Raw genomic sequence first — 24,435 nt, forward strand, 5'->3', positions numbered from 1 at the left:
TACTAAGAAGATGCCCTGGCAACTACCGCGCCCCTTCACCCGCTCCTTTCTGACGCTTTGGTTCTGTTTTCGTTCGCTGCCCAGAACATCGCGGAAGTTTCTCTAGCCATGCAGTGTCTCTATGGTCAGGTGGGCGGGGCCAGGAGGAAGATGGCGGCGCCCGCAGCTGCAGCTGAGCCCCAGGCTTCTGGGGGTCCGCGGCACCCAGTGTGTCTGTTGGTGTTGGGAATGGCGGGATCCGGGAAAACCACCTTTGTACAGGTGACGTACACAGCGTGGGTGTAGTAGGGGAGCGCAAAAGGTTGCCTCCGACAGGCGGAAGGCCAGGGAGAAAGGGAGGGAGGTCTCCGAGGATTTGGAGGGTATCGGCGCATGGGTTTCGGTCGTTTCCCATCAACTTTAGTTCCTTCCCCGGCAAAGCCTCCTTGGGCCCTAGCCAGGTTAATTAAGGCTCTCTTCTGCGCACCTTCAGTGCATACTCGGTCAGCTTACCACGTTGTACAGGAATTGTCTTGCTGATAAAATTGCCAGTTTCTCGAAGGCAGGGGCTTACAAGTAACTTTAGAGATTAATACAGTGCTAGCACACAGGTTTTGGTGAAGATTTGCCGAAGAATTATTTCTTGCACGCCTGTCATGTACCATTCACTGGGGGGATATAGCGAAAATTAGGTTGACAAGATTCATTCATGGGGCTAAATATTTAATGGAGGAGATAGAGAAAACCCACATACGAAGAATCAAAACAAGTAAACAAGTGACTATGAGTAGGGGAAGTTTTGTTAGATGGATGATGAAGAAAGGTAGCATTTGAACTGAGAGTTGTATCTTGGTGGTGGATATAGTGGGTGGATATTTCAGGTAAAAGAAAATCTAAGTGTAAAACTCTTAAGGCATGGGTGGTAAAGGAAGTTCTCTCTTGTCCCCTCTTTGTCTCCTTCCAACCTTCTCCCCATATCTCTGCAGAGGCTCACAGGACACCTGCATGCCCAAGGCACTCCACCTTATGTGATCAACCTGGATCCAGCAGTACATGAAGTTCCCTTTCCTGCCAATATTGGTGAGTAAACCGGTAACAAAACTTGTGTGAAGTGCTTTAAAGAGAATGGAAAAGGCCGGGCGCAGTGGCTCACCCCTGTAATCCCAGCACTTTGGGAGGTCGAGGCAGGTAGATGAAGAGGTCAGGAGTTCAAGACCAGCCTGGCCAAGATGGTGAAACCCCATCTCTACTAAAAATACAAAAAATTAGCCAGGCGCGGTGGCAGATGCCTGTAATTCCCGCTACTGGGGAGGCTGAGGCAGGAGAATTGCTTGAATCCGGGTGGCAGAGGTTGTAGTGAGCTAAGATAGCACCACTGCACTCCAGCCTAGGCAATAGAGTCAGACTCTCCAGCCTGCCAGTCTTCAGTGCCTTCTTTTTTGATGTTTTCTAAACTATCTACTTTCATTTCCTTTGGATTTGCTTGAGTTCCTAAACAGCTTAGGCTTTTTATTTTGTTGTTGTTTTTTTTTTTAATAGAGTCTCTGTCACCCAGGCCAGAGTGCAGTGGCGTGATTCACAGCTCACTGCAGCCTCAACATCCCAGGCTCAAGTGATCCTCCCACCTCAGCCTCCTGCCACCATGCTGGGCTAGTTTTGTTTTGTTTGAAGAGACAAGGCCTCTCTATGTTGCCCAGGCTGGTCTTGAACTCCTGGGCTCAAGTGATCCTCCTGCCTTGGCCTCCCAAAATGCTGGGATTACAGGTGTGAGCCACTATGCCCAGCCTAATTCCTTTTTAAAAATCATGTCTGCATTGCCTTTGCATTGCGTTTGTTAGTAATAGGCAATTAGTAAGAAGCTTTTTTTTTCCCCTTGATTTTTGCCTCCCTTTTTCTAGGCGTGTTTAACTTGTGTGAAACTTCTCATTTTGTGGAGACAAAACTCTCTACCATAACTTTAGAGCTCCTAGGCCTAACATTCTTCATGAATTACTTGACATTTATTCTTTGTAAGGAAGGAAACCAGTGTGAAAGTGGAGGTGGTAGAAGAGAATGCTGACAAGAGAAGGCTAGAAGGCCAGTTTCACTTTCCTGCTGGTAGGGAATGTGCATGTATTACCTTCCAGTTAATTCTTTTCTTTCTCCTCAGATATTCGTGACACTGTGAAGTATAAAGAAGTCATGAAACAGTATCCTTTTCCATCTACTTTGGTCTTGACTCATTCCTGGCTTCGTTTCTGTGTATTTTGTGGCTTGAAAGAGTGTTTTTGCCTTTTCCCTGTGAAATATACAAGCAAAAGGATGGAAGCTGATTGTGGCAGAGGTAGGTGATCAGAAATATTATTTCAGCTTGAGATTTTAGTTTTTTTACTGTCTCCCCAGATGGCAGGCTGTTGTAATTAAAGAGCAGAGAGTAGGATAGGATAACTGACAGCTACCTGGGTCCCACAAGGTAGTATTTTGCCTTGGAGGATCATCTGTTGGTCACCACCTCTTTAGACTGGGAAACTCAGAAATGAGTGGGTTTAGTTGGATTAACTCTTAGTAAATTGCTGTGTGAAATGTGTACTCTGCTTAATTTGTTTATGAGGATCAGAGCCGGAGGTGTTATACAGGTGGCCTTCATGGCCAGTGCTAGTGAGCTGTCACTGCCTGATGCACCTGTATTACATTTTGGTCACTTTGCTTTCTTCATTTTGCCTGGCCATTCCTAAAGTCATAAATGAGTGAGCCAGACCTTGATACTGAATGTTTCCCTGTGTGGTTAAGGTTGTGTGGTAGTCACGGATTAGGTTGCCAGTATTCATTAATGGAACACTAATTTCATAATGCTGTTTGTGTGAATGATAGCCTGGGTGTGAACTTTATAATCTAATCTATAAGCGATTTCAGTCCTCAACTTGGTGTCTAGATATGGACTTGGACCCAATGGCGGCATAGTGACCTCACTCAATCTCTTTGCTACCAGATTTGATCAGGTATGTCTGTCTTTAATATATCAATATGGCTGTGTAAAAATCTGTGACTCTTAAATTCCTTAGCTTGATCACATTGATAAAAGCAGCAAACCTGAACATAAATACAGAAAATAAGTAGACATTTTGTCAGACAGAGAAGTAGACTATGAGAAGGTGATCAGTATTGTCAGACACTTCACATTTAATATTTGTAACAGCTAACAAAAATCTAAAAGACCTGGGTTATTTTCTTGACATGTTCTTTGCTTGTGGTATTACCCTGAAGCTGGGATGGGGATATTTTGGAGTGGGATGGACTAGCAGTCATGGAATGGAAAAATGATGGGGCATTTTACTTGTGATAAATATTTGTCATTCTTTAGGTTTTCTTTGTCACCTATTTCTATAAGAGTGTTTTATAATCATTGTTTTTTTCACTCTGATGTTAAGCCATGAGACAGGCTGTTAACATTTTGACAAGAGATACTACTTGACATTGACAGATCAAAGTCTTCTGCTTCTCAGGTCCTTGGATTGTGCCCCAAGGTGGTATTGGAGTGCTGCTGATGTGGCTGTGTTGCTTTAGCTCAGTCTGTTTATTCCTTGTTGTCCTAAGATTGCAAACGTTCAGTAGGTGATTGAAGGATTCAGTAGGTGATAGTGCCTGTGAGGTATGCCACCCTGGAGAGGGCTCTGTGATTTTGTGTTGAAATCAGAATTTGTTGTCATTAATATCTTTTTCTTTTAGGTGATGAAATTTATTGAGAAGGCCCAGAACATGTCTAAGTAAGTGATTTCAGTAACACCCATTTATTTCTCTGTAGTTGACATATTTCTAGGCTTCATGGAGGATCTGGGATACCATCAGCCTCTGAAAGGATATAGATGGAGATGAAACCATTCCTCCCATTCTTCTTCCTCTGTTCCACACTTACCCCAGCCCTAAGCAACCAGATGTTTCCCAAGAGATTTACATTCTGGTTTTGTGTCTTTCATTTTAAATGCATTGTGTTTCTATAAAAGTTTCCCCTGTGATCATTTGCAGCAACTCATGGTCTGCTGTTCCTGCCCATTAGTGTGAATATTGGTCATTGAACAAAGTCTAAGGGATCATCATGTGCAGTTTAAGGGCAATATGAGGAAGTTAGATTTGGCGCAGTGTGCAGAGGTTATTCCAGTCTTGGATAACCAGATGTTTATTGTCTTATATGATGGAATATCCTTCAGCATAACACAAATGTAACACCTCTTTAATGATCTTTCTTGACATAGATATGTGTTGATTGACACACCCGGACAGATTGAAGTATTCACTTGGTCAGCTTCTGGGACAATTATCACTGAGGCCCTTGTGAGTATTCTAGGACTTGTTACTGAGAATAGCTAGAGGGGCTAGACTGGATGAGCATTTATTTCTAATTGCCTTGGACTTTATATGGGAGGGAGTTGCACACCCTGACTAAAGTGGTTTCCCCTTGTTAAGGATGGTGGAAAAAGTTTGAGAACAGGTCATGAGCCCTCTGACCAAGGCTTTGATTTTTGTGGCTTTAGGCATCCTCATTTCCAACAGTTGTCATCTATGTAATGGACACATCGAGAAGTACCAACCCAGTGACCTTCATGTCCAACATGCTCTATGCCTGCAGGTAATTGATTATTGGTGGGGACAGTGTTCCATCAAGGTATAAGGCCTTTTTCTCCTCTTCTTCCTCTTTTAAAATTTTTTAAAAATCTGATTGCTTACCCCTGCGTTTGTGCTCATTCAGATTTGCTCTTCAGTTGAGTGGCTGTGAGTTGGGGAAGGTCAGAGGAGAAAAGATGCACATGTGCTATTGGCATTCTCTCTCAGTACCCTCTGATCTTCCTCCCTTTTTTTTTTTTTTTTTTTTTTTTTTTTTTTTTTGAGACGGAGTCTTGCTCTGTCACCCAGGCTGGAGTGCAGTGGCCGAATCTCAGCTCACTGCAAGCTCCACCTCCTGGGTTTACGCCATTCTCCTGCCTCAGCCTCCCGAGTAGCTGGGACTACAGGCGCCCACCACCTCGCCCGGCTAGTTTTTTTGTATTTTTTAGTAGAGATGGGGTTTCACCGTGTTAGCCAGGATGGTCTCGATCTCCTGACCTCGTGATCCACCCACCTCGGCCTCCCAAAGTGCTGGGATTACAGGCGTGAGCCACCACGCCCGGCCCCTTGTTGTTACAAAAAGGTGATGTATGAATATGAGCTGTCTGATAGTTGTTCCCAGTTGAATAAAATCCAAGTCTAAAGATAATAAAGTCCTCTGGGCTGAGTCTGTCGTCCCAACACTTGGGAGGCCAAAGTGGGAGGATCGTTTGAGCTTGGGAATTTGAGACCAGGCTGGGCAACATAGCAAGACTCTGTCTCTATAAAAAAATTTAAAAAATTAGCCAGCGTGGTGGCATGCCCCTGTAGTCCCAGCTACTTGGGAGGCTGATGCGGGAGGATTGCTTGAGCTCAGGTGGTTGAGGCTGTATTGAGCCAGATTGTGCCATTGCACTCCAGCCTGGGGCAACAAGAACCTGTCTCAAAAAAAAAAAAAAAAAAAAAAAAAAAAAAGAATAGAGTCCTCTAGCCTAAATGATGATGCTGGTAGAGTGAAATTGTAACATGAGGAGATACCATGAATAAGAAGATTTATCCATAATTCTAAAATGCACAGGTGGCCAGGCATGGTAGCTCATGCCTATAATCCCAGCACTTGGGGAGGCTGTGGTGGAAGGATTGCCTGAGCCCAGGAGTTTGAGACTAGCCTGGGCACCATGGTCAAACCCCATCTCTACAAAATATACAAAACATTAGCCAGGCATGGTGGTGTGTGCCTGTAATCCCAGCTACCTGGGAGGCAGAGGTGGGAGGATTGCTTGAGCCTGGGAGACCAAGGCTGCAGAGCTGTGATGATGTCACTGCACTCCAGCCTGGGCAACAGAGTGAGACCCTGTCTCAAAAAAATAAAAGGCACAGGTTTGCCCCGCAGAGGAAGGGCATGCCTCACTGGATTATATTAGTGCATTAAGACTGAGGAGTGGCCAGGCGCGGTGGCTCACACCTGTAATCCCAGCACTTTGGGAGGCCGAGGTGGGGGGATCATGAGGTCAGGAGATCGAGACCATGGTGAAACCCCGTCTCTACTAAAAATACAAAAAATTAGCCGGGCGGGGTGGTGGGCGCCTGTAGTCTCAGCTGCTAGGGACGCTGAGGCAGGAGAATGGCATGAACCCAGGAGGTGGAGCTTGCAGTGAGCCGAGATCACACCACTGCACTCCAGCCTGGGCGACAGAGCTAGACTCTGTCTCAAAAAAAAAAAAGACTGAGGAGCAAGGCAAGGCAGACAGTTATTAAAGCTGAGAGAATTTAATTTTGAGGGTGCACAAATGTCATCACCAACATTTGTCTCTTCTGATATGACAAGGGATGTCCCTTTTTGTTGGATGCAAGAAATCTTGATCCAAATAGAAATCTGAAGATTGACAGCATTATTTCATTTTCATATTAATTGTTTGTTTATTTATATTTTTTTGAGACAGAGTCTTGCTCTGTCACCCAGGCTTGAGTACAATGGCACGATCTCACCTTACTGCCATTTCCACCTTCTGGGCTCAGGTGATTCTCCTGCCTCAGCCTCCCGAGTAGTCACTATGCTTAGCTAATTTTGTATTTTTAGTAGAGTCGGGGTTTCACCGTGTTGGCCAGGCTGGTCTCAAACTCCTGACCTCAAGTGATCTGCCCGCCTTGGCCTCCCAAAGAGCTGGGAATACAGGCATGAGCCACTGTGCCTGGCCCATTTTCATATTTATTGTTTAAAAGAAAATTATTTGATTTGCCTGATGGTGGTAATCATTTCTTTACAAAAATATATATTATTTATGTATTTATTTTTAGAGGTGGGGTCTCGCCACGTTGCCTAGACTGGTTTTGAACTTGTGGGCTCAGGCAGTCCTCCCAGCTTGGCCTCCCAAAGTGCTGGGATTACAGGCATGAGCCAACACCCCCAGCTGGTAATCATTTCGTGATGTAAACATACAGTTGACCCTTGAACAATTTGGGGGTTAGAGGAGCCAACCCCTGCGGAGTGGAAGACCTGACTATAACTTTGACTCCCCCCAAACTTCATTACTAAAGGTCTGCTGTTTGGAAACCTTGCTGGTAACGTAAACAGTAAATTAGCACACATTATATATATTATATGTATTATATGCTGTATTCATATAATAAGCTAGAGAAAATAAGGGGAAGATATATTAACTATTCATTAAGTGAAGTGGCTCATCATAAAACTCGTCATCCTAATCATCTTCACTTTGAGTAGTCTAAGAGTAGGAGTTGGTTTTGCTGTCTCGGGGTGGCAGAGACTAGCCTGGGCACCATGAGGTGGAAGAAAAGTAAATCTCACAGTTCAAACCTATGTTGTTTAAGGGTCAACTGTGTATCAAAATATCCCTTTGTACATCTTAAATATACATATAATTTTTATTTGTCAACCATACCTCAATAAAGGTGGGGGTAGAAACATTTTTAAATGTTACTTTACAGATTGAAAAAAGTTTTCATGTTCTTTTCCCACCTTACTGAAGTACAATTGACAAATAAAAATTGTATATATTTACATGTTATTTGTAAAGAATAGAGAAGATAATACATATAAAGGTGCTTATTAGCACAGTGCCTAGACTATACAGATTGAGCATCCCATATCCAAAAATTTGAAATCTGAAATGCTCCAAAATCTGAGACTTTTTGAACACTGACATGACACTCAGAGGAAATGGTTATTGGAGGATTTTGGATTTTCGGATTTGGGATGCTCAACCAATAAGTATTTACAAATGTTCCAAAATCTGAAATTGAAAACACTTCTGGTCCCAAGTATTTCAGATAAGAAATTCTCAACCTGTAATACATATTCAATAAATGTTCATTTCATATTCAATAAATGTTCATATTCAATAAATGTTCATTTCCTTCTCTGAAAAATGCCAGTTTGGTAAAAAGCAAAACAAAAACAAGTTCAATATTAAGGCATTATTACTTCAAACGAGAGTGAGAGTTCGTGTGTTGTTTCTGGGTGGTGGTGGTTTTCCTGTTGGGAGAGACTATATGAGTGTTATGTAAAAATGGATGACTACTTTTTAGATTCTGAACTCATTCCCCTTCTCTTAGCCCGACATACTGACACTGGACAAGCAAGAGCTTATGTGCTTTTACTAATAACTTCTCAATGTTTGGTTTTTCAGCATCTTGTACAAAACCAAGCTGCCTTTCATTGTGGTCATGAATAAAGTAAGTGTATTCTTCCTGTTGTGATTCACCATTTTTCATCAGAACCTTGTGGTTGGAAGGTTTGGGTGGGTGAGAAAGATTTTTTCAGATGCTGGAGACCAGATTCAGGCTTTACTGAAACAAATTCATAGGCACTTCGAGAAAATGAATCAACCAAATTGAATGAGCAGTTATTACCAACTCTTGTCTAAAATTATTTTAGGCTAGGTAGAGTAGCACTTCAACCATAGTGTGTAGATTATCCCTCAGAGTCAAGACTGTGTAATTACGAGAGGGACAGCTAGTGTACTGGAAGTGGCAAATTAAAAAACACTAAACTTCTCTGTTGGTTGATGGCTAGGATGCAGGAGACATTTTGACTTCAGAGCCTAGAATGTGCTGGTGTCCATTCTGGCCCTGGTTACTTGGCAGTGGATGGTAGAGGGTGAACCAAGAGAATATATATCTTCATTTAGTTACACGGACTACACAATGATCGTGGTTCTTTGTGGCTTGTTGCAGTGGAGGGGGAAATAGAAGCAGAGAAAGAAAATATATGGATGATACGCTCTTTGCTGTCACCACTTAATTAAAAGAATAAATTTTGTGTTTGTTGTCTCTGGTTGCTCATAATTGACTTCTCTCTGGTACAGACTGACATCATTGACCACAGCTTTGCAGTGGAATGGATGCAGGATTTTGAGGCTTTCCAAGATGCCTTAAATCAAGAGACTACATATGTCAGTAACCTGACTCGTTCAATGAGCCTGGTGTTAGATGAGTTTTACAGCTCACTCAGGGTAAATTTTCTCTCCTGCTCACACTGACAGCCTCTCCAGATAACCTGTTAACCCATAGGACTGGCTTTGAACCTGGCTGAGAAAGGAAGCTTATTACCTACTGAAAAGTAACTTTTAAAGCATTGCTTATTAAAAATTGTGGAATGTACAAGAAGAATAAGATAGGGACCCCAACTTCAGAGTTTATAGTCTATTTGGGAGAGAAGGCTACACACAGAATTAAAACAGATGATATAGTAAGTACCTTAAGAAAGATTGGAAGTTGGGCGGCAGATCGAAATGACAGATTTTGGAGGATATAGCATTAGAGGTATGCTTTGAAGAAGGGTAAGATTTATGTAGGCAAATGCAGAGTGGGTTAATTGCCCAAGCAAAGGCATAGACAAAGCAGAAAGTGATTTGGTTTGGTTTGTTAGGGAATAGATAATAAGTCCTGTTAATTGTTCAGTCCTAATTATATCTTTTTTTTTTTTCTTCTTTTTTCCTTTTGGAGAGAGGATCTTGCTTTGTTTTACCCAGGCCAGAGTGTAGTGACAGGATCACAGCTCACTGCAGCCTTGACCTTCTGGTCTCAAGGGATCCTCCTGACTCAGCTACCAAGCAGCTAAGACTATAGGCATGTGCGGTATACCATACCCAGCTAATTTTTTACATTTTGTAGAGACTGGGATCTCGCTATGTTCCCCAGGCTGGTCTTGAATGCTTGGCCTCAAGTGTATCTCCTGCCTCAGTCTCCCAAAGTACTGGGAGTACAGGCATGGGCCACTGCACTCAGGCCATATCTTTCTTTTTCAATTTTTTTATTTTCCATGGACTTATTTCTGTGACTTTTGACTAGGTGTGCTGTTCTTTTTTAGCCTGGCTTTTTGCCAAAGACTTCTCAAAGCATAAACCTCTCTTACTAAGATTTTATGACATTTGAACAAGTTAATATACTTCATTAAAAAATATGTGGCATTTATGATGCTTTTTGGCAGGTGGTGGGTGTCTCTGCTGTTCTGGGCACTGGATTAGATGAACTCTTTGTGCAAGTTACCAGTGCTGCCGAAGAATATGAAAGGTGAGGATAGAGGAAAATTCTATTGATGACATTCTTAATAACCTACAATTCTGATATGAAAGCAGTTTTTCCAGGAGAAGCGTTAAGTTTTCATGATGGATGTATTATATTTGCCTTGCATATCTGTATTGAATCAGATCACACGTAGGGGTAACAAGTTCCCTTTAACTTTTTTTTTTTTTAATGGAAGTATAAATCTTCATTGTATTGAGTGATTAAGAGCAGGGATCATCAGACTTTTCTGTAAAGAGCTAAATAATAGATATCTCAGGCTTTGTGGACCATACAGTCTCTGTTGCAACTGCTGAAGTCTGCCATTGTAGGACAAAAGCGTCCTTAGACAATTCGTAAATGAATGGGCGTGGGTTACAGTAAAACATCATTTATGAAAACAGGCAGTAGGCTGGATTTGGCACTAAGGTTGTTGTGAAGACTGAGAAAACATGTATACAGCACTTATCACAATTGCTGACATATAGTAAGCATATTTTATAATAAATGTTATAACTGTTGTCATTGTTAATACTGGAATTCCATTTAACTAAAGGAAAGTGGAGTCAGAGTCCTGTGCACTTTCCTTAGGCCTGTGGCACGATAGCCGGCTTATTAGCGTGTGTCTTTGGCTTCATATTTTGCAAGATCCTAACAACCATGTTTTGGTTTTCAGACACGTTATTTTGATTTTGATTCATTAGACACAGGGGTGTTATCAAAACCTTAGGATAGACTCTTCTCTGTATCCTTTCACTGTTGGTGTTCAAGTAAAGCACATAATTGTATGTTGCATATCCTGAGCTCAACAGGCTTATCTTTTACTTATCTCAGCCTTTTATCTCAAATGAATGATGAGTTCATCAGTCATGTTCTCACCAGTATTAATCTTTCCAGCCCAGCAGTCAGGATTGTGTCTCCTGGTTCCAAGGTGGGAGCGGGCACCTTGGCTTTTAATTCCATTGGGTAGACTCTATCAGTGACTAGGATTTGTTACATCTGATGTTGAATGAAGTCAGATATTTTATTATTGTCAGAGTCTTAGGAAAACAGAGGACATAAGGGATGTGGAGAGTGAGTAGGATAGATGATTAAGCAAAGGAATTTAGAAAGTGTTTCTCTTTACAGGGAGTATCGTCCTGAATATGAACGTCTGAAAAAATCACTGGTAAGAAGGGAGGCTGTTTGTATATTTTAGAAGGGCCATTAAAAAAACCCAGCTCAATCCTGATGACATAAGTGCTTTTGTTTTGGTTATTAATGTATCTTTTATTTAATTAAAAAAGTTTTTTGTAGCTTTATTGAGGTACAATTGACTAATGAAATTTCAGTGTATCTTCTAAATACTTGTTAATTTAAATTTGTACATTTGTATATATGTTGTCTGGGTGCAGAAAGGCTCCTTAATGTTTCTTCCCTTTCAGAGGTCAATTTAAAACTAGTTGTAGAATTTTGTATAGAGTATGGTGGTGATTCACAACTCCTTTTTTCGTTGTTGAGAAAGGGTCTCACTCTGTCACCCAGGCCAGAGTGCAGTGGCATGATCACGGCTCACTGCAGCCTCAACCTTTTGAAAAGCTTAAGCGATCCTCCCATCTCAGCCACCCGAGTAGCTAGGACAACATGTATATACCACATGCCTGGCTAATTTTATTTTGTAAATTTTTGTACAGACAAGGTCTCACTATGTTTTCCAGGCTGGTCTCAAATTCCTGAGCTCCTGCGATCCTCCCTGCTGGGCCTCCTGTAGTACTAGGATTACAGGCTGAGCCACCATGCCCAGCCTTCTCTTATCCCAAATGATTGAGTGTCCTGCTTCCATAGGCTCATTGGATCCCTTGTCTTTGAGCCTTCCTGCTATGTCTACTTCAGGTTTTTGTGTTTTTTTCCCATATAATACATTTTATTATATCTTTTGTTTTTTCATTTTGTAGGCTGGGGATAAATAAAAAGAGTAATGCTTTCTATCTAGGCATTTTGCCTAACCAGTTGAAATGTTCCAGTTTAATTAACAGAGCAGGAGATCCACCCTGGACTGAACTCAACACTTCGGAATTGAGGGTTCTTTTGAAATCTTTTTGTGTTCAGTTTCTGAATCCTTTAAATCAGTCTGCAGAGCTCTCTAGTGTGAACTTCTGCTGTAACCCAGGCCCACGCTACTTAGTGTTTCTGTCCCTATACCGGACGTCCCTTATCTGCATCAGTTTTGATGTAGCCTCTAGTATTTGTATAGTTCTTCATCTCCACTGAGAAGTCTGGCATCTAATTTGGGACTCCTTTTTGAATATGATGACATTTTTCTCTATATATACAGGCCAGTGCAGAGAGCCAACAGCAGAGAGAACAACTGGAACGCCTTCGAAAAGATATGGGTTCTGTAGCCTTGGATGCAGGGACTGCCAAAGGTATTGGAGGGTTTCTTGGTGTTAGGAACTAAAAAAAGGTTACACTTACTTATTTCTTTTTTTTTTTTTTTTTTGAGACCGAGTTTCGCTCTTGTTGCCCAGGCTGGAGTCTCAGCTCACCGCAACCTCTGCTTCCCAGGTTCGAGTGATTCTCCTGCCTCAGCCTTCCTGAGTAGCTGGGATTACAGGCATGCGCCGCCACCCCTGGCTAATTTTTATTTATTTATTTATTTATTTTTTTGAGACGGAGTCTCGCTCTGTGGCCCAGGCTGGAGTGCAGTGGTTGGATCTCAGCTCACTGCAAGCTCCGCCTCCCGGGTTCGAGCTATTCTCCTGCCTCAGTCTCCCGAGTAGCTGGGACTACAGGCGCCCGCCACCTCGCCCGGCTAGTTTTTTGTATTTTTTAGTGGAGACTGGGTTTCCCCGTGTTAGCCAGGATGGTCTCGATCTCCTGACCTCGTGATCCACCCATTTCGGCCTCCTAAAGTGCTGGGATTACAGGCTTGAGCAACCGCGCCCGGCCCCTAATTTTGTATTTTTAGTAGAGATGGGGTTTTTCCATGTTGATCAGGCTGATCTCAAACTCCCGACCTCAGATGATCTGCCCACCTGGGCCTCCCAAAGTGCTGAGATTACAGGCATGAGCCACCACGCCTGGCCGGTTACACTTATTTCTACTCAGCAGAATTCTATTTATATATGAGAGAGATAAAGAGAAAAAGATAAAGGAAATGTGGTTTTATATATATACACACACACACACATACACACACATATATACACACACAACACACGCATATGCTTACATATATTAAAAAATAAAGGATTTGGAAAGGCAAACAACTGGAAGTTATATATAGCTATATCACTTTGGATTCCTCTTTCAGGAAGTTTTTGCTTTACTTTGGCAATATGCTTGATGTCTGCTGTGGTTTTTTTTTGTTTGTTTCTAACACTTTTAACCCTCCTCAATTTTTTTTATAATTTTTTTTTTCTTTATGGTTTAACCTTAATTTCAGATTTACAGAAAAGTTACATGAATAATACAAATAATTGCCATAAATCTTCAATCAGATTCCCAAAATGTTAACATTCTATGTTTACTTTATTCTTTTCTCTATCTGTATATGACTTTATATGTTATATAAATATATATTTTTCCTGAATCATTTGAGTAAGTTACAGATATAATACTCTTTTACCTTGAATAATTCAGTGTCTTTTTCATAAAAACAAGGATATAATTTTATATAACCTCAGTGCAGTTATCAGAAATCAGGAAATTAGCATTGACATAATACTATAATATTAGCTAACATATAGATCTTATTCAGATGTAGCCATTTCCCCATGATAGCAGGAGAAAATCCTGGATGTGTGTTGTATTCAATTCTCACATGCCTTATACTCCTTTAGAATCTGGAACAGTTCCTTAGTCTGTTTTTGTATTTCATGACTGATATTTTTTAAGCATGTAGGACAGTTATTTTATAGAGCATCCTTCAATTTAGATTTGTCTCATGTTTCCTTGTGATTTGATTTGGGTGACTAATTTTTGGCAGAACTTTACAGAAGTTGTGTTTTTTCAGGGAGTCACATCGGGAGGCACATGATGTTGATTTGTCCCGTTACTGGTGATGTTAACTTTGAATATTTTTATAAAGTGGTGTATGCTACATTTTTCATAAAGAATTATTATTTTTAGGCCGGGCGCAGTGGCTCATGCCTGTAATCCCAGCACTTTGGGAAGCCCAGGTGGGTGGATCACTTGAGGTCAGGAATTCGAGACCAGCCTGGCCAACATGGTGAAACCCCATCTCTACTAAAAATACAAAAAATTAGCCGGGCGTGGTGGCACATGCCTGTATTCCCAGCTACTCACTAAGGCTGGAGAATCTCTTGAACCCGGGAGGTGGAAGTTGCAGTGAGCAAAGATCGCACCACTGCCCTCCAGCCTGGGTGACAGAGTGAGACTCCCTCCGTCTTAAAAACAACAACAAAAATTACTATTTTAAAATATGGCTGTTTTTCTCTTTGAAATAAGAATTTTGTGAGGTGATGCTTTGAGACTATAAATACCCTTTTAATTTTCTAAGGTTCATCCATTAGTTTTAATATCCATTGATATAATAGGAATATCAATTTTTCTGTGATTATATGTTGCAAATATTTAATATTTTCTCCCTATCAGTTATCCTTTGACTTTGTTCATGATGTTATTTTGCCATGCAAAAGTTCTTATTTTGTTTTGATGTAGTCAAATTGATCTATCTTTTATTGGATCTGGGATTTTAAGTCACAGTTAGGAAGCCTCTATATACATCTGTGTTAAAGAGGAGTTCACCTATGTTTGTTTGTAGATTTGTCTGGTTTTATTTTCTAAATTTAGATCCCCGATTCGAGTTTATTCCTGGGTATAGTATGAGGTATATAGGTTGGTGTTATTTTTTTCATAAATAGTTGTATCTGTATGATCTATTTAAAAGTCTGCCTTTGCCTTAGTGAGTTTTTTGTTTGTTTGTTTGTTTGTTTGTTTTTGGGGGGGTAGTTTTTTTTTTTTTTTTTTTTTTTTAAGAGATGAGGTCTGAGGCTGGTCTGGAACTCCTGGGCTCAAGCGATTTTTCCATGTCAGCCTGCCAACTAGCTCGGATAGGTGTATGCCACTACACCTGGCTTGTAACAGCGTTTTGAGATTCTGTGTGTATAATATACTAAAGTTCCATGCGTACTTGAATATATTTCTATATTATTTCACTGGACCATTTCCTTTTTATTTATTTATTTATTTTTGAGGTAGTTTCTCACTCTGTCACCCAGGCTGGAGTGTAGTGGTGCAATCGTAGCTCCCTGCAGCCTTGAACTCCTGGGCTCAAGCATTTCTCCTGCCTCAGCCTCCGGAGTAGCTAGATCTACAGGTGTGTGCCACCACGTCTGGCTAGTTTTAAGGAAATTTTTAATAAAGACAAGGTCTCACAATGTTGCCCAGGCTGGTCTTGAACTCTTGGCCTCAAGCAGTCCTCCTGCCTTGGCCTCCCAAAGTGTTGGGATCATAGGCATGAGCCACCATCCCCAGCCAACTATTTTTTCTTTTAACTTGCTTTGATAAGCAAGGATTATTTACTTTTATGCCTGTACCGTGTTCTTTTAATTATGTAATTATGTTCCAATATCTGCTAGATCAGATTCTCCTCCTAATTTTTATTTGGCTGTCCTTACATGTTCTTCCACATGAACTGAGTATCAGCTTTATCTAGTTCCCTTAAAAAAGCTTTTTGCTATTTTTGTTGGGATTACATTATATTCATAATTAATTTAGGGAGAAGTGACATCTCTATGATGTTCAGTCTTGCTACCCAAGACCACAGAGTGTCTTTGTATTTGTCAGTTCTACTTGTGTCTTTCAGGAGTGTTTATAGTTTTCCACATGTAGATTTTTCTTATTTCTTTTCAAAATATTTTTGTTATTTTAGCCAACCTTTTTGAACAAGAGTTTTTGCCTGTTTCTTTTAAATTTTTTTTAAAAACAAATCATGTTTATGTGTTTATTTTGAGACAGGGTCTTGCTCTGTCACCCCGACTGGAGTGCAGTGGTGTGATCTTGGCTCTCTGCAGCCTCTGCCTCCTGGGTTCAAGCTGTTCTCCTGCCTCAGCCTCCCAAGTAGCTGGAACTAGAGGCGCCTGCCACCATGCCTGGCTAAATTTTGTATTTTTAGTGGAGATGAGGTTTTGCCATGTTGCCCAGGCTGGTCTCGAACTCTGGGCTCAAGAGATCTGCCCGCCTCAGCCACCCAGAGTGCTGGGATTACAGGTGTGAACCACTACACCCAGCTTGAAATGTATGTATGTATGCATGTATGTATTTTTGAGGCGGAGTCTTGCTCTGTCACCCAGGCTGGAGTGCAATGGCACAATCTTGGCTCACTGCAACCTCTGCCTCCTGGGTTCAAGCAATTGTTGTGCCTCAGCCTCCTGTGTAGCTGGGACTATAGGCACGTGCCACCACATCCAGCTAATTTTTGCGTTTTTAGTAGAGACAAGGTTTCGCCATGTTGGCCAGGCTGGTCTTGAACTCCTGACCTTAGGTGATCTGCCCATTTCAGCCTCCCAAAGTGTTGGGATTACAGGCATGAGCCACCATGCCTGGCCCCAGCTTGAAATTTATTCTAAGTATTTAACCTTCTTCATTACTGTTAAAAATGGGATTTTCTGAACCATTGTATCTTATAACTGGTTTATGTTTGTATGTATGAAGGCTTTTGATTTCTGTATATTCATCTTTTATTCTGCTACTTTACTGAATTTTTTTTTTTTTTTTTTTTTTTTTGAGATGGAGTCTCGCTCTGTCACCCAGGCTGGACTGCAGTGGCCGGATCTCAGCTCACTGCAAGCTCCGCCTCCTGGGTTCACGCCATTCTCCGGCCTCAGCCTCCCGAGTAGCTGGGACTACAGGCGCCCGCCACCTCGCCCGGCTAGTTTTTTGTATTTCTTAATAGAGACGGGGTTTCACTGTGTTAGCCAGGATGGTCTCGATCTCCTGACCTCGTGATCCGCCCGTCTCGGCCTCCCAAAGTGCTGGGATTACAGGCTTGAGCCACCGCGCCCGGCCCATTTACTGAATTTTAAAAATTTTTTTAGTTAGTTTTATCATTGGCTCTCCAGGGGTTTTTAGGTTAGTTTTCATTTACAGCCCACCTTCCATCCCCAACCCTGTATATTGAGGGACTGCCCTCAAGATTCAGGTGCAAGTCTGTTGCAGCTTAGTGGGATCCTGCAACCAAATTGACTGTACTTAAAAGAAAAGCTCCATTTATTTATTTATTGTAATAAATTGTACATTTATTTTTTCTTCTCATCTCAGCTACACTAGCAAGCTCCGCCTCCCGGGTTTACGCCATTCTCCTGCCTCAGCCTCCCGAGTAGCTGGGACTACAGGCGCCCGCCACCTCGCCCGGCTGGTTTTTTGTACTTTTTAGTAGAGACGGGGTTTCACCGTGTTAGCCAGGATGGTCTTGATCTCCTGACCTCGTGATCCGCCCGTCTCGGCCTCCCAAAGTGCTGGGATTACAGGCTTGAGCCACCGCGCCCGGCCTGGGACATCTTTCTTAAAGGAGTGATGTTTCTGTTCATGAAAGTTACTGCTCTGTGTTTAGTAGAGAACAGCAAAGCTAGTAATGGACCGGGTTTACCAGTTAAGTGAACTCACTTGTGCCATCCTGTTGCATAGCTCAGCAAAATACATTCCTATGTGCCACAGTCCTTTAGAATCACTTCTGAATATGTGAAGTGAATGTTAAAACTACTGCTGCAAAGGGTCTGCTGTAATCAGCTAACCTGTTAAAGGTTGAGAGAGTTTTAAGTCAATCATTTCAGGAAAGTCACAAGTATAGTTGCATAATTGTTAGTTGGGCACAGAATGAAGCATTTACTGTCAGCATGTCCTGTCCTCCTCCTTTTTGAGGCCCACGGGCCCCTTGAGATTTGTGCCAGTTGATACTGCTGTCTCTGGCCACCCTTATTCTCTAGCTGAGCTCTCGCAAGCCTCATAGGCTCCTGTAAGAGAGAGTGGCCATGTCCTGCCATGGCAGTAGTGACTTGATTAGACTCCTTTCTGATTACTGGAGCTCAGCCCGTACTAGTTTTTCTGAATAAGGAATTTTACTTCTATTAGTGTATTTGATTTTCTATTTTTCCCCTCCCTCCTCCTCTTAAATAATACCCTGGCTCCTCAATATCATTTCACCCTGTATTTTCTGCAGACCTTCTCTGAACTTACATTTCCACCAGGAGGCTTCCTTAGCACTCCACACTTTCACTGTGACTCACCAGCACACTGGATCTGCTCAAATGTTGTTAGCTTTCATAGGAAAAACCATCACCCCTTCCAAGCTATGAGCCAGTAAGAAAGAATGATGCTACTACTAAGACAAGTTTCTTGAAAACTATTTCCCTCAGCTTATATGGTACTCCTAGAGCTATTTGCCTTATGAAAGCACTTTGTGAACTAAGCTATTATAGAAATGTTAAGTGGTATTAACAATACATTTAGAAGAGGTAAGATCCTGCATTTATATGTATCGTGAGCACTTTCATCCTGCCAGTTTATGATCATAGTTACTCAGTGATTCAAAATCACCTTTTTAAGGAGGCATATGCACTGATAGGTGTTTTCACTGTAGACAGCGTATCTCCTGTGCTGCACCCTTCTGATTTGATCCTGACTCGAGGAACCTTGGATGAAGAGGATGAGGAAGCAGACAGCGATACTGATGACATTGACCACAGAGGTGAGAGGTGGCTGAGGTGGCCCATGGCAACAGAGCATCTGCTTATCCTCACATTGTTTGCCCATTATTGTTAAGCATGTAGCCAGTAATAGTGGGGGAGAGGAGATGGTAAAGGATACAGCACCAGAAAAGAGTTTCCTATATTGAGAGTTCCTGTCCTGCTTACTGGCTGGTTAATACTGAGCTGATTACAGGCCTTTTGTTGGTCTTATGTCTTCTTATCTTTAGGTCCTAACTTGATTTGAGGGATCCAGGACTTTTGTTTGTTGTTATTCGTATTTTGTTTTAAGAATATGTAAGGGCTGGGTGTGGTGGCTCATGCCTGTAATCCCACCGCTTTGGGAGGCCAAGACAGGAGGATTGCTTGAGACCAGGAGTTCTGGACAAGCCTGGGCAACATAGTGAGTCTCAGTCTCCACAAAAAAGAAAAAAATAGCTGGGCGTGGTTACTCACACCTGTAGTCCAAGCTGCTTGGGAGGCTGAGGTGGGTGGGTTGCTTGAGCCCAGAAGTTTGAGGCTATCGTGAGCTATGATTGTGCCACAGCACTCTAGGCTGGGCGACAGAGCAAGACCGTCTCAAAAACAAACAAAAAGAATACATAAGGTGGTATGGACTAAAACAGTAAGGATAGATTGGCTCTGGAAACCCAAATTCCACTTGGCATAGTTTTATGACCTGTGAGCAGAATCTAATTGTTACTATTATTTTTTGAGACAGGGTCTTACTTTGTTGCCTAGGCTGGAGTGCAGTGACATGATCTCGGCTGACTGCAACCTCTGCCTCTTGGGTTCAAGCGATTCTCCCACTTCTGCCTCCCAGGTTCAAGCAATTCTCCCACTTCAGCCTCCCGAGTAGCTGGGACCACAGGCACACGCCATCATAGCTGCTTAATTTTTTATACTTTTAGTAGAGATGGGGTTTCGCCATGTTGGCCAGGCTGGTCTGGAACTCCTGGCCTGAAGCGATCCGCCCACCTCGGCCTCCCAAAGTGCTGGGATTACAGGCGTGAGCCACCGCGCCCTGCCAGAATCTGATTCTTGAAACAACCATCGGCTGGGCGCGGTGGCTCACGCCTATAATCCCAGCACTCTGGGAGCCCGAGGTGGGCAGATCACCTGAGGCCAGGAGTTTGAGACCAGCTTGGCCAACATGGCGAAACCCCATCTCTACTAAAAGTACAAAAAATTAGCTGGGCTTGGTGGTGGGCACCTGTAATCCCAGCTACTTGGGAGGCTGAGGCAGGAGGATTACTTGAACCTGGAGGCGTAGGCTGCAGTGAGCTGAGAGCTCATCATTGCACTCAAGCCTGGGTAACAAGAGCGAAACTTGGTCTCAAAAAAAAAAAAAAAAAGGCCGGGCGCGGTGGCTCACGCCTGTAATCCCAGCACTTTGGGAGGCCGAGGTGGGTGGATCACGAGGTCAGGAGATCGAGACCATCCTGGCTAACACAGTGAAACCCCGTCTCTACTAAAAATACAAAAAAATTAGCCGGGCGTGGTGGCGGGCACCTGTAGTCCTAGCTGCTCAGGAGGCTGAGGCAGGAGAATGGCATGAACCTGGGAGGCGGAGCTTGCAGTGAGCCGAGATTGTGCCACTGCACTCCAGCCTGGGCGACAGAGCAAGACTCCGTCTCAAAAAAAAAAAAACAAACAAAAAAAAACCAACCATAGGATTTAGGTCTTAGCTATGGCCAAGAGCAAACCTCGTTATTCTTTGGCTGGGTTTTACATGTAAATTGCCTCATTTAATCAGGTTTGTTAAGATGTAATTTACCAACAGTAGAACTCACCTTTTTGAGTATATAGTTTGATGAGCTTTAACAAATATATACTTTCTTGTAACCACCATCACAATTGGAATGTAGAACATTTCCCTCGCCCCCCAGAACTTCCTCATGCCCCCTTTTTTTCAGTCCCCATCCTGAACACCTAGTGCCTGGCAACCACTGACTGATTTCTGTTCCTTTGATCTTTCCTTTTCCAGAATGCCGTAGAAATAGAATCACAGTATTTAGCCTTTTGCATTTGCCTTTTTTGACTCAGCAGTGTAGTCTCTCCGTGTTGTTGCATGTAGCAGTAGTATATTCTTTTTTTTTGCTGAGTGATACTCCATTATTGTGGATGTACCACAGTTTATCCATTCCCCAGTGGATTGATGTTTGGGTAGATTTTAGCTATTATGAGTAAAGCAACTATAAACATTTCCAAATAGATCTTTGTGTAGACATATGTTTTCATTTCTCTTGGTTAAAAATACCTACAAGTGGGACCTTATTTTAGTTACTATGAGGGAGGTATTCTTTCTACTTATAAAGAAACTACATTTTGGGCAGCATGATAGAGCATGCTTCTAGGAGACATTTCCTTTTTGAGGGAAGTGAGTACTTAGTTTCTTAGAAGTAACGTACTGTTTTCTGATGGATGGGTGACAGGGGCTCTAATCAGTTTATCTAATGAAAGAGTTGAAAAAGAATTGCCCTTTTTCCTTGCAGTTACAGAGGAAAGCCATGAAGAGCCAGCATTCCAGAATTTTATGCAAGAATCGATGGCACAATACTGGAAGAGAAACAATAAATAGGAGACTTTAGGACACTTCACTTGTTTCTAGAAGTCCAGAATTTTGGACCTCCACGTGAAAGAACTATCCTTACCTCTGACTGGGGGCTCCCATAAGGGACAATTTTCCTCAGAGTAGCAGAGTTTCTCTTATTAGAGAAATCTTGTGACTCAGATGAAGTCAGGGATAAAAGATCCTTGGACCTGGCAGGTTAACACTGATTATCCCTTGGCCTTTCCCTTGTATTTATGCAAGGAAGGATATACTGAGCTGATACTCTTCCAAGCCTACAACTTCAAGTTTATTATCTGAACTCAAGTACTTTTGCTGCTGAGGAATGGAATCAAAAGAACATAGTCTCCTCATGACCACCTCAGATCTCTATTATTAGGCTAGATGTGTAGCCTTTACTCCCCCAGCTTCTTGCCCTTGACCCTGCACCGTGAGTTGCCCTTCTATTAGCAGCTAGGGAAAAGGGAAACATGAGCTTATCCAGAACAGCAGCAGAGTCTCCTTGGCAATCAACCAACGTTGCTACGAAATATGCCTCACACTGTATAAGCTCACTATAGGACATCAGGTTTGTTGAAGAAAATGGGCAAGACATGATTAATGAATCAGAATCCTGTTTCATTGGTGACTTGGATAAAGAGTTTTTAATTTTAAATTTGTTGTAAGACTGCTTGTCATGATTTCAAATTAGAAAATTATATAACTGGGCAGTATGATGGCTCGGCCTGTGTCCAAGCACTTTGGGAGCAGATGGGAGGCAGGATCCGCAGGAGTCAGGAATCCAGAGACAAAATGCTGGCTAACTTTCCTGGTGAAACCCGTCTCTACTAAAAAAATGCAAAAAATTAGCCGGGCCGAGGTGGCTGAGCGCCTGTGGTCCCAGCTACTGGGGAGGCTGAGAGAGCGGAATGGCGTGAACCGGGGTGAGGCACCGTGAGCTGAGATCCGGCCACTGCCTCAGCCTAGGCGACAAGCGAGACTCCGTCTCAAAAAAAAAAAAAAGAAAATTATATAACTGCAAATAGCTTCACTTCTCCTGTTCAACAGAGGCTTAAGGCCACATGTCCAAACTTGTCTCAATAAGGAGGTGATATTTTACTAAAGTTTCTCACGTGCACATACTGAGTAATCTGGAAACTCTGTGGTTGTATTGTACTCTGAACCAGCCAAGAAGTCTCATGGGTAGTTTACACACAAAAGGCCATGGATTTGGGTCAGAGACACATTTCATACATAACAGCCCTTATAAAGGTTTGCCCTGCCTCCACATTTTCCAGTATCTTAAAACAGTACATTTCTTTTAAGGAATTTTCTCTGTGAGTCAGTACTCAAACTTAGTGGTTCTCACAGTGTGGACCAGGGACATCAGTATCACCTGGGGAATTGTTCAACTCACCTCTTAAAACCTATGAACTCAGAAACCCTGGGGGTGGGGCTGAGCAGTCTGTTTTAGAAAGCCCTCCATGTGATTCTGATGCATAGTAGCCCATGACAATTCCAGACTAGGTGAATCTCAGATACTAATCCTCACATCACCCTTGTCTTGACCATCTGGTGCCTGTTCTGCAGTTTTAACATTCTGCAACAATAAGTGTTTTATTATAAAGTATTAATTTCTTTTTTTTTTTTTTTTTTTGAAGACTTCAAGTCTGGCTCTGTGGCCCAGGCTGGAGTGGGTGGCGGGATCTCGGCTCACTACTGCTCCATGCCGGGTTCGTCTCACCTCAGCCTCCCAGTAGCTGGACTGGCACTCCCTCACCGCCAACAGATTTGTGTTTTAGTGAAGGCAATTTCACCGTCGACCAGGGCTCAGTCTCTCGATCTCTGACCTAAATGATCCTCCATTCGGCCTCCCAACTGAAGATGCCAAACTTTCAGGCTCCCCAACAATATTAATTTCAATGCTCTATACTTAGGGGGAACCACTGGTCTCAAAATTTGAAACTATTCTTTAAGAGGAGAACATTCGCAAAGCAAAACTTAGGCATACTTGGTTTTTCTCTGTAGTACTTTTGAATGCTTTATCTTCCTTACAGAATAACTTGTCTTCCTTATGCTTTAAGCTCCAAAAGGGTAAGGAGTGTTAATCATCTTTGTATCCCTTGCACAGGACCTAGCAAATAATTGGTACTCAATGTTTGCTAGATGAAATAAATTCCCAGTTGGCTACTTTATGGAAACTGCCTAATGGCCACTTTCATTATAAACAAAGGAAAATGAAGGTAAGACTGCAACAGAGGCCAGGCGCAGTGGCTCACGCCTGGAATCCTAGCACTCTGGGAGCCTGAGGCGGGCAGATCACTTGAGGTCAGGAGTTTGAGACCAGCCTGGCCAACATGGTGGAACCCCATTTCTACTAAAAATACAAAAATTAGCTGGGTGTGGTGGCATGTGTGTGTAATCCCAGCTACTCAGGAGGCTGAGGCAGGAGAGTAGCTTGAACCCGGAAGGCAGAGGCTGCAGTGAGCCAAGACTGCACCATTGCACTCCAACCTGGGTGACAGAGCAAGACTCCATCTCAAAAATAAATAAATAATTTTTTAAAAAGACTGTGACAGAAAGGGTTTAGATAAATGTGCTAAAGAGTTACAACTGGCAAATGTATAAATTATATGTTAAACTATAACCTCATTTTAGTTCTATCATATTCATTCTCAATAATACCTGGGACATTTAAGGCATTCAATAATGAATTAAAGCTGTGCCTTATTTTGGTCTATATTAAAGAAGTGGTCTAAATTTTACCAGATGTATTCTGCATCAGAAAACCAAACTTCAGCAGTTTTACATGTTGGCATCCATTACCAAGGCATGAAGCAACACATTTGCTAATCATTCCTAATCACTACAGTGCTACAACATTTACTTAATAAATACTGATTTGGTACTTAAATGTACAGATAGTCTGATGGATGAGTAACCACAGTTACGTTGTTCAGGACAATGATATAAAGTTGAAAGGTGCATATTACTATGCTTTAAAGGCTGCCTTTACAGTAGCAGAAGCAAAGTGTGCTTAATGGACTGCTGTCCTCCGATGACCAAGCAAATGCAACAAATGAAATATGCACAAGGTTGTCCTTGGACAGTACTTGTTTGCTTTGCTCACAAAGG

General features: G+C 42.3%; 1 protein-coding gene and 1 non-coding gene across 3 annotated transcripts; one reads left to right on the forward strand and one right to left on the reverse strand.

Annotated features, from left to right (window-relative positions):
• Window positions 1-82: 82 nt before the first annotated feature.
• Window positions 83-21,976, forward strand: GPN1 (GPN-loop GTPase 1). 2 transcript variants are annotated; one of them, XM_003908434.5, is made up of 14 exons: window positions 83-261; window positions 966-1,059; window positions 2,129-2,168; window positions 2,891-2,957; window positions 3,685-3,722; window positions 4,209-4,287; window positions 4,488-4,582; window positions 8,187-8,232; window positions 8,865-9,011; window positions 9,989-10,071; window positions 11,191-11,230; window positions 12,377-12,467; window positions 18,644-18,751; window positions 21,245-21,976. In XM_003908434.5, exons 1-14 carry the CDS (start codon window positions 109-111, stop codon window positions 21,328-21,330), a joined length of 1,167 nt encoding a protein of 388 aa, XP_003908483.1. In that variant the 5' UTR covers window positions 83-108; the 3' UTR covers window positions 21,331-21,976. The 2 variants fall into 2 exon arrangements, with proteins under 2 accessions (XP_003908483.1, XP_021780925.1); XM_021925233.2 differs by lacking the exon at window positions 8,865-9,011.
• On the reverse strand, window positions 11,989-12,117 carry LOC116270424. The gene has a single exon (XR_004178461.1). It is a non-coding gene; the product is annotated as a small nucleolar RNA SNORA36 family (small nucleolar RNA).
• Window positions 21,977-24,435: the final 2,459 nt, after the last annotated feature.

Source organism: Papio anubis, chromosome 14, assembly GCF_008728515.1.
Source record: "Papio anubis isolate 15944 chromosome 14, Panubis1.0, whole genome shotgun sequence".
Lineage (NCBI taxonomy): Eukaryota > Metazoa > Chordata > Mammalia > Primates > Cercopithecidae > Papio > Papio anubis.

Bases quoted from the DNA above. Each gene is read 5' to 3' on its own strand.
- GPN1 (XM_003908434.5), top strand. From the start codon at position 109: ATGCAGTGTCTCTATGGTCAGGTGGGCGGGGCCAGGAGGAAGATGGCG. The intron at 1,060-2,128 runs GTGAGTAAACCG...CTTTCTCCTCAG, and splicing joins TCCCTTTCCTGCCAATATTG to ATATTCGTGACACTGTGAAG. The intron at 12,468-18,643 runs GTATTGGAGGGT...TTTTCACTGTAG, and splicing joins GGATGCAGGGACTGCCAAAG to ACAGCGTATCTCCTGTGCTG.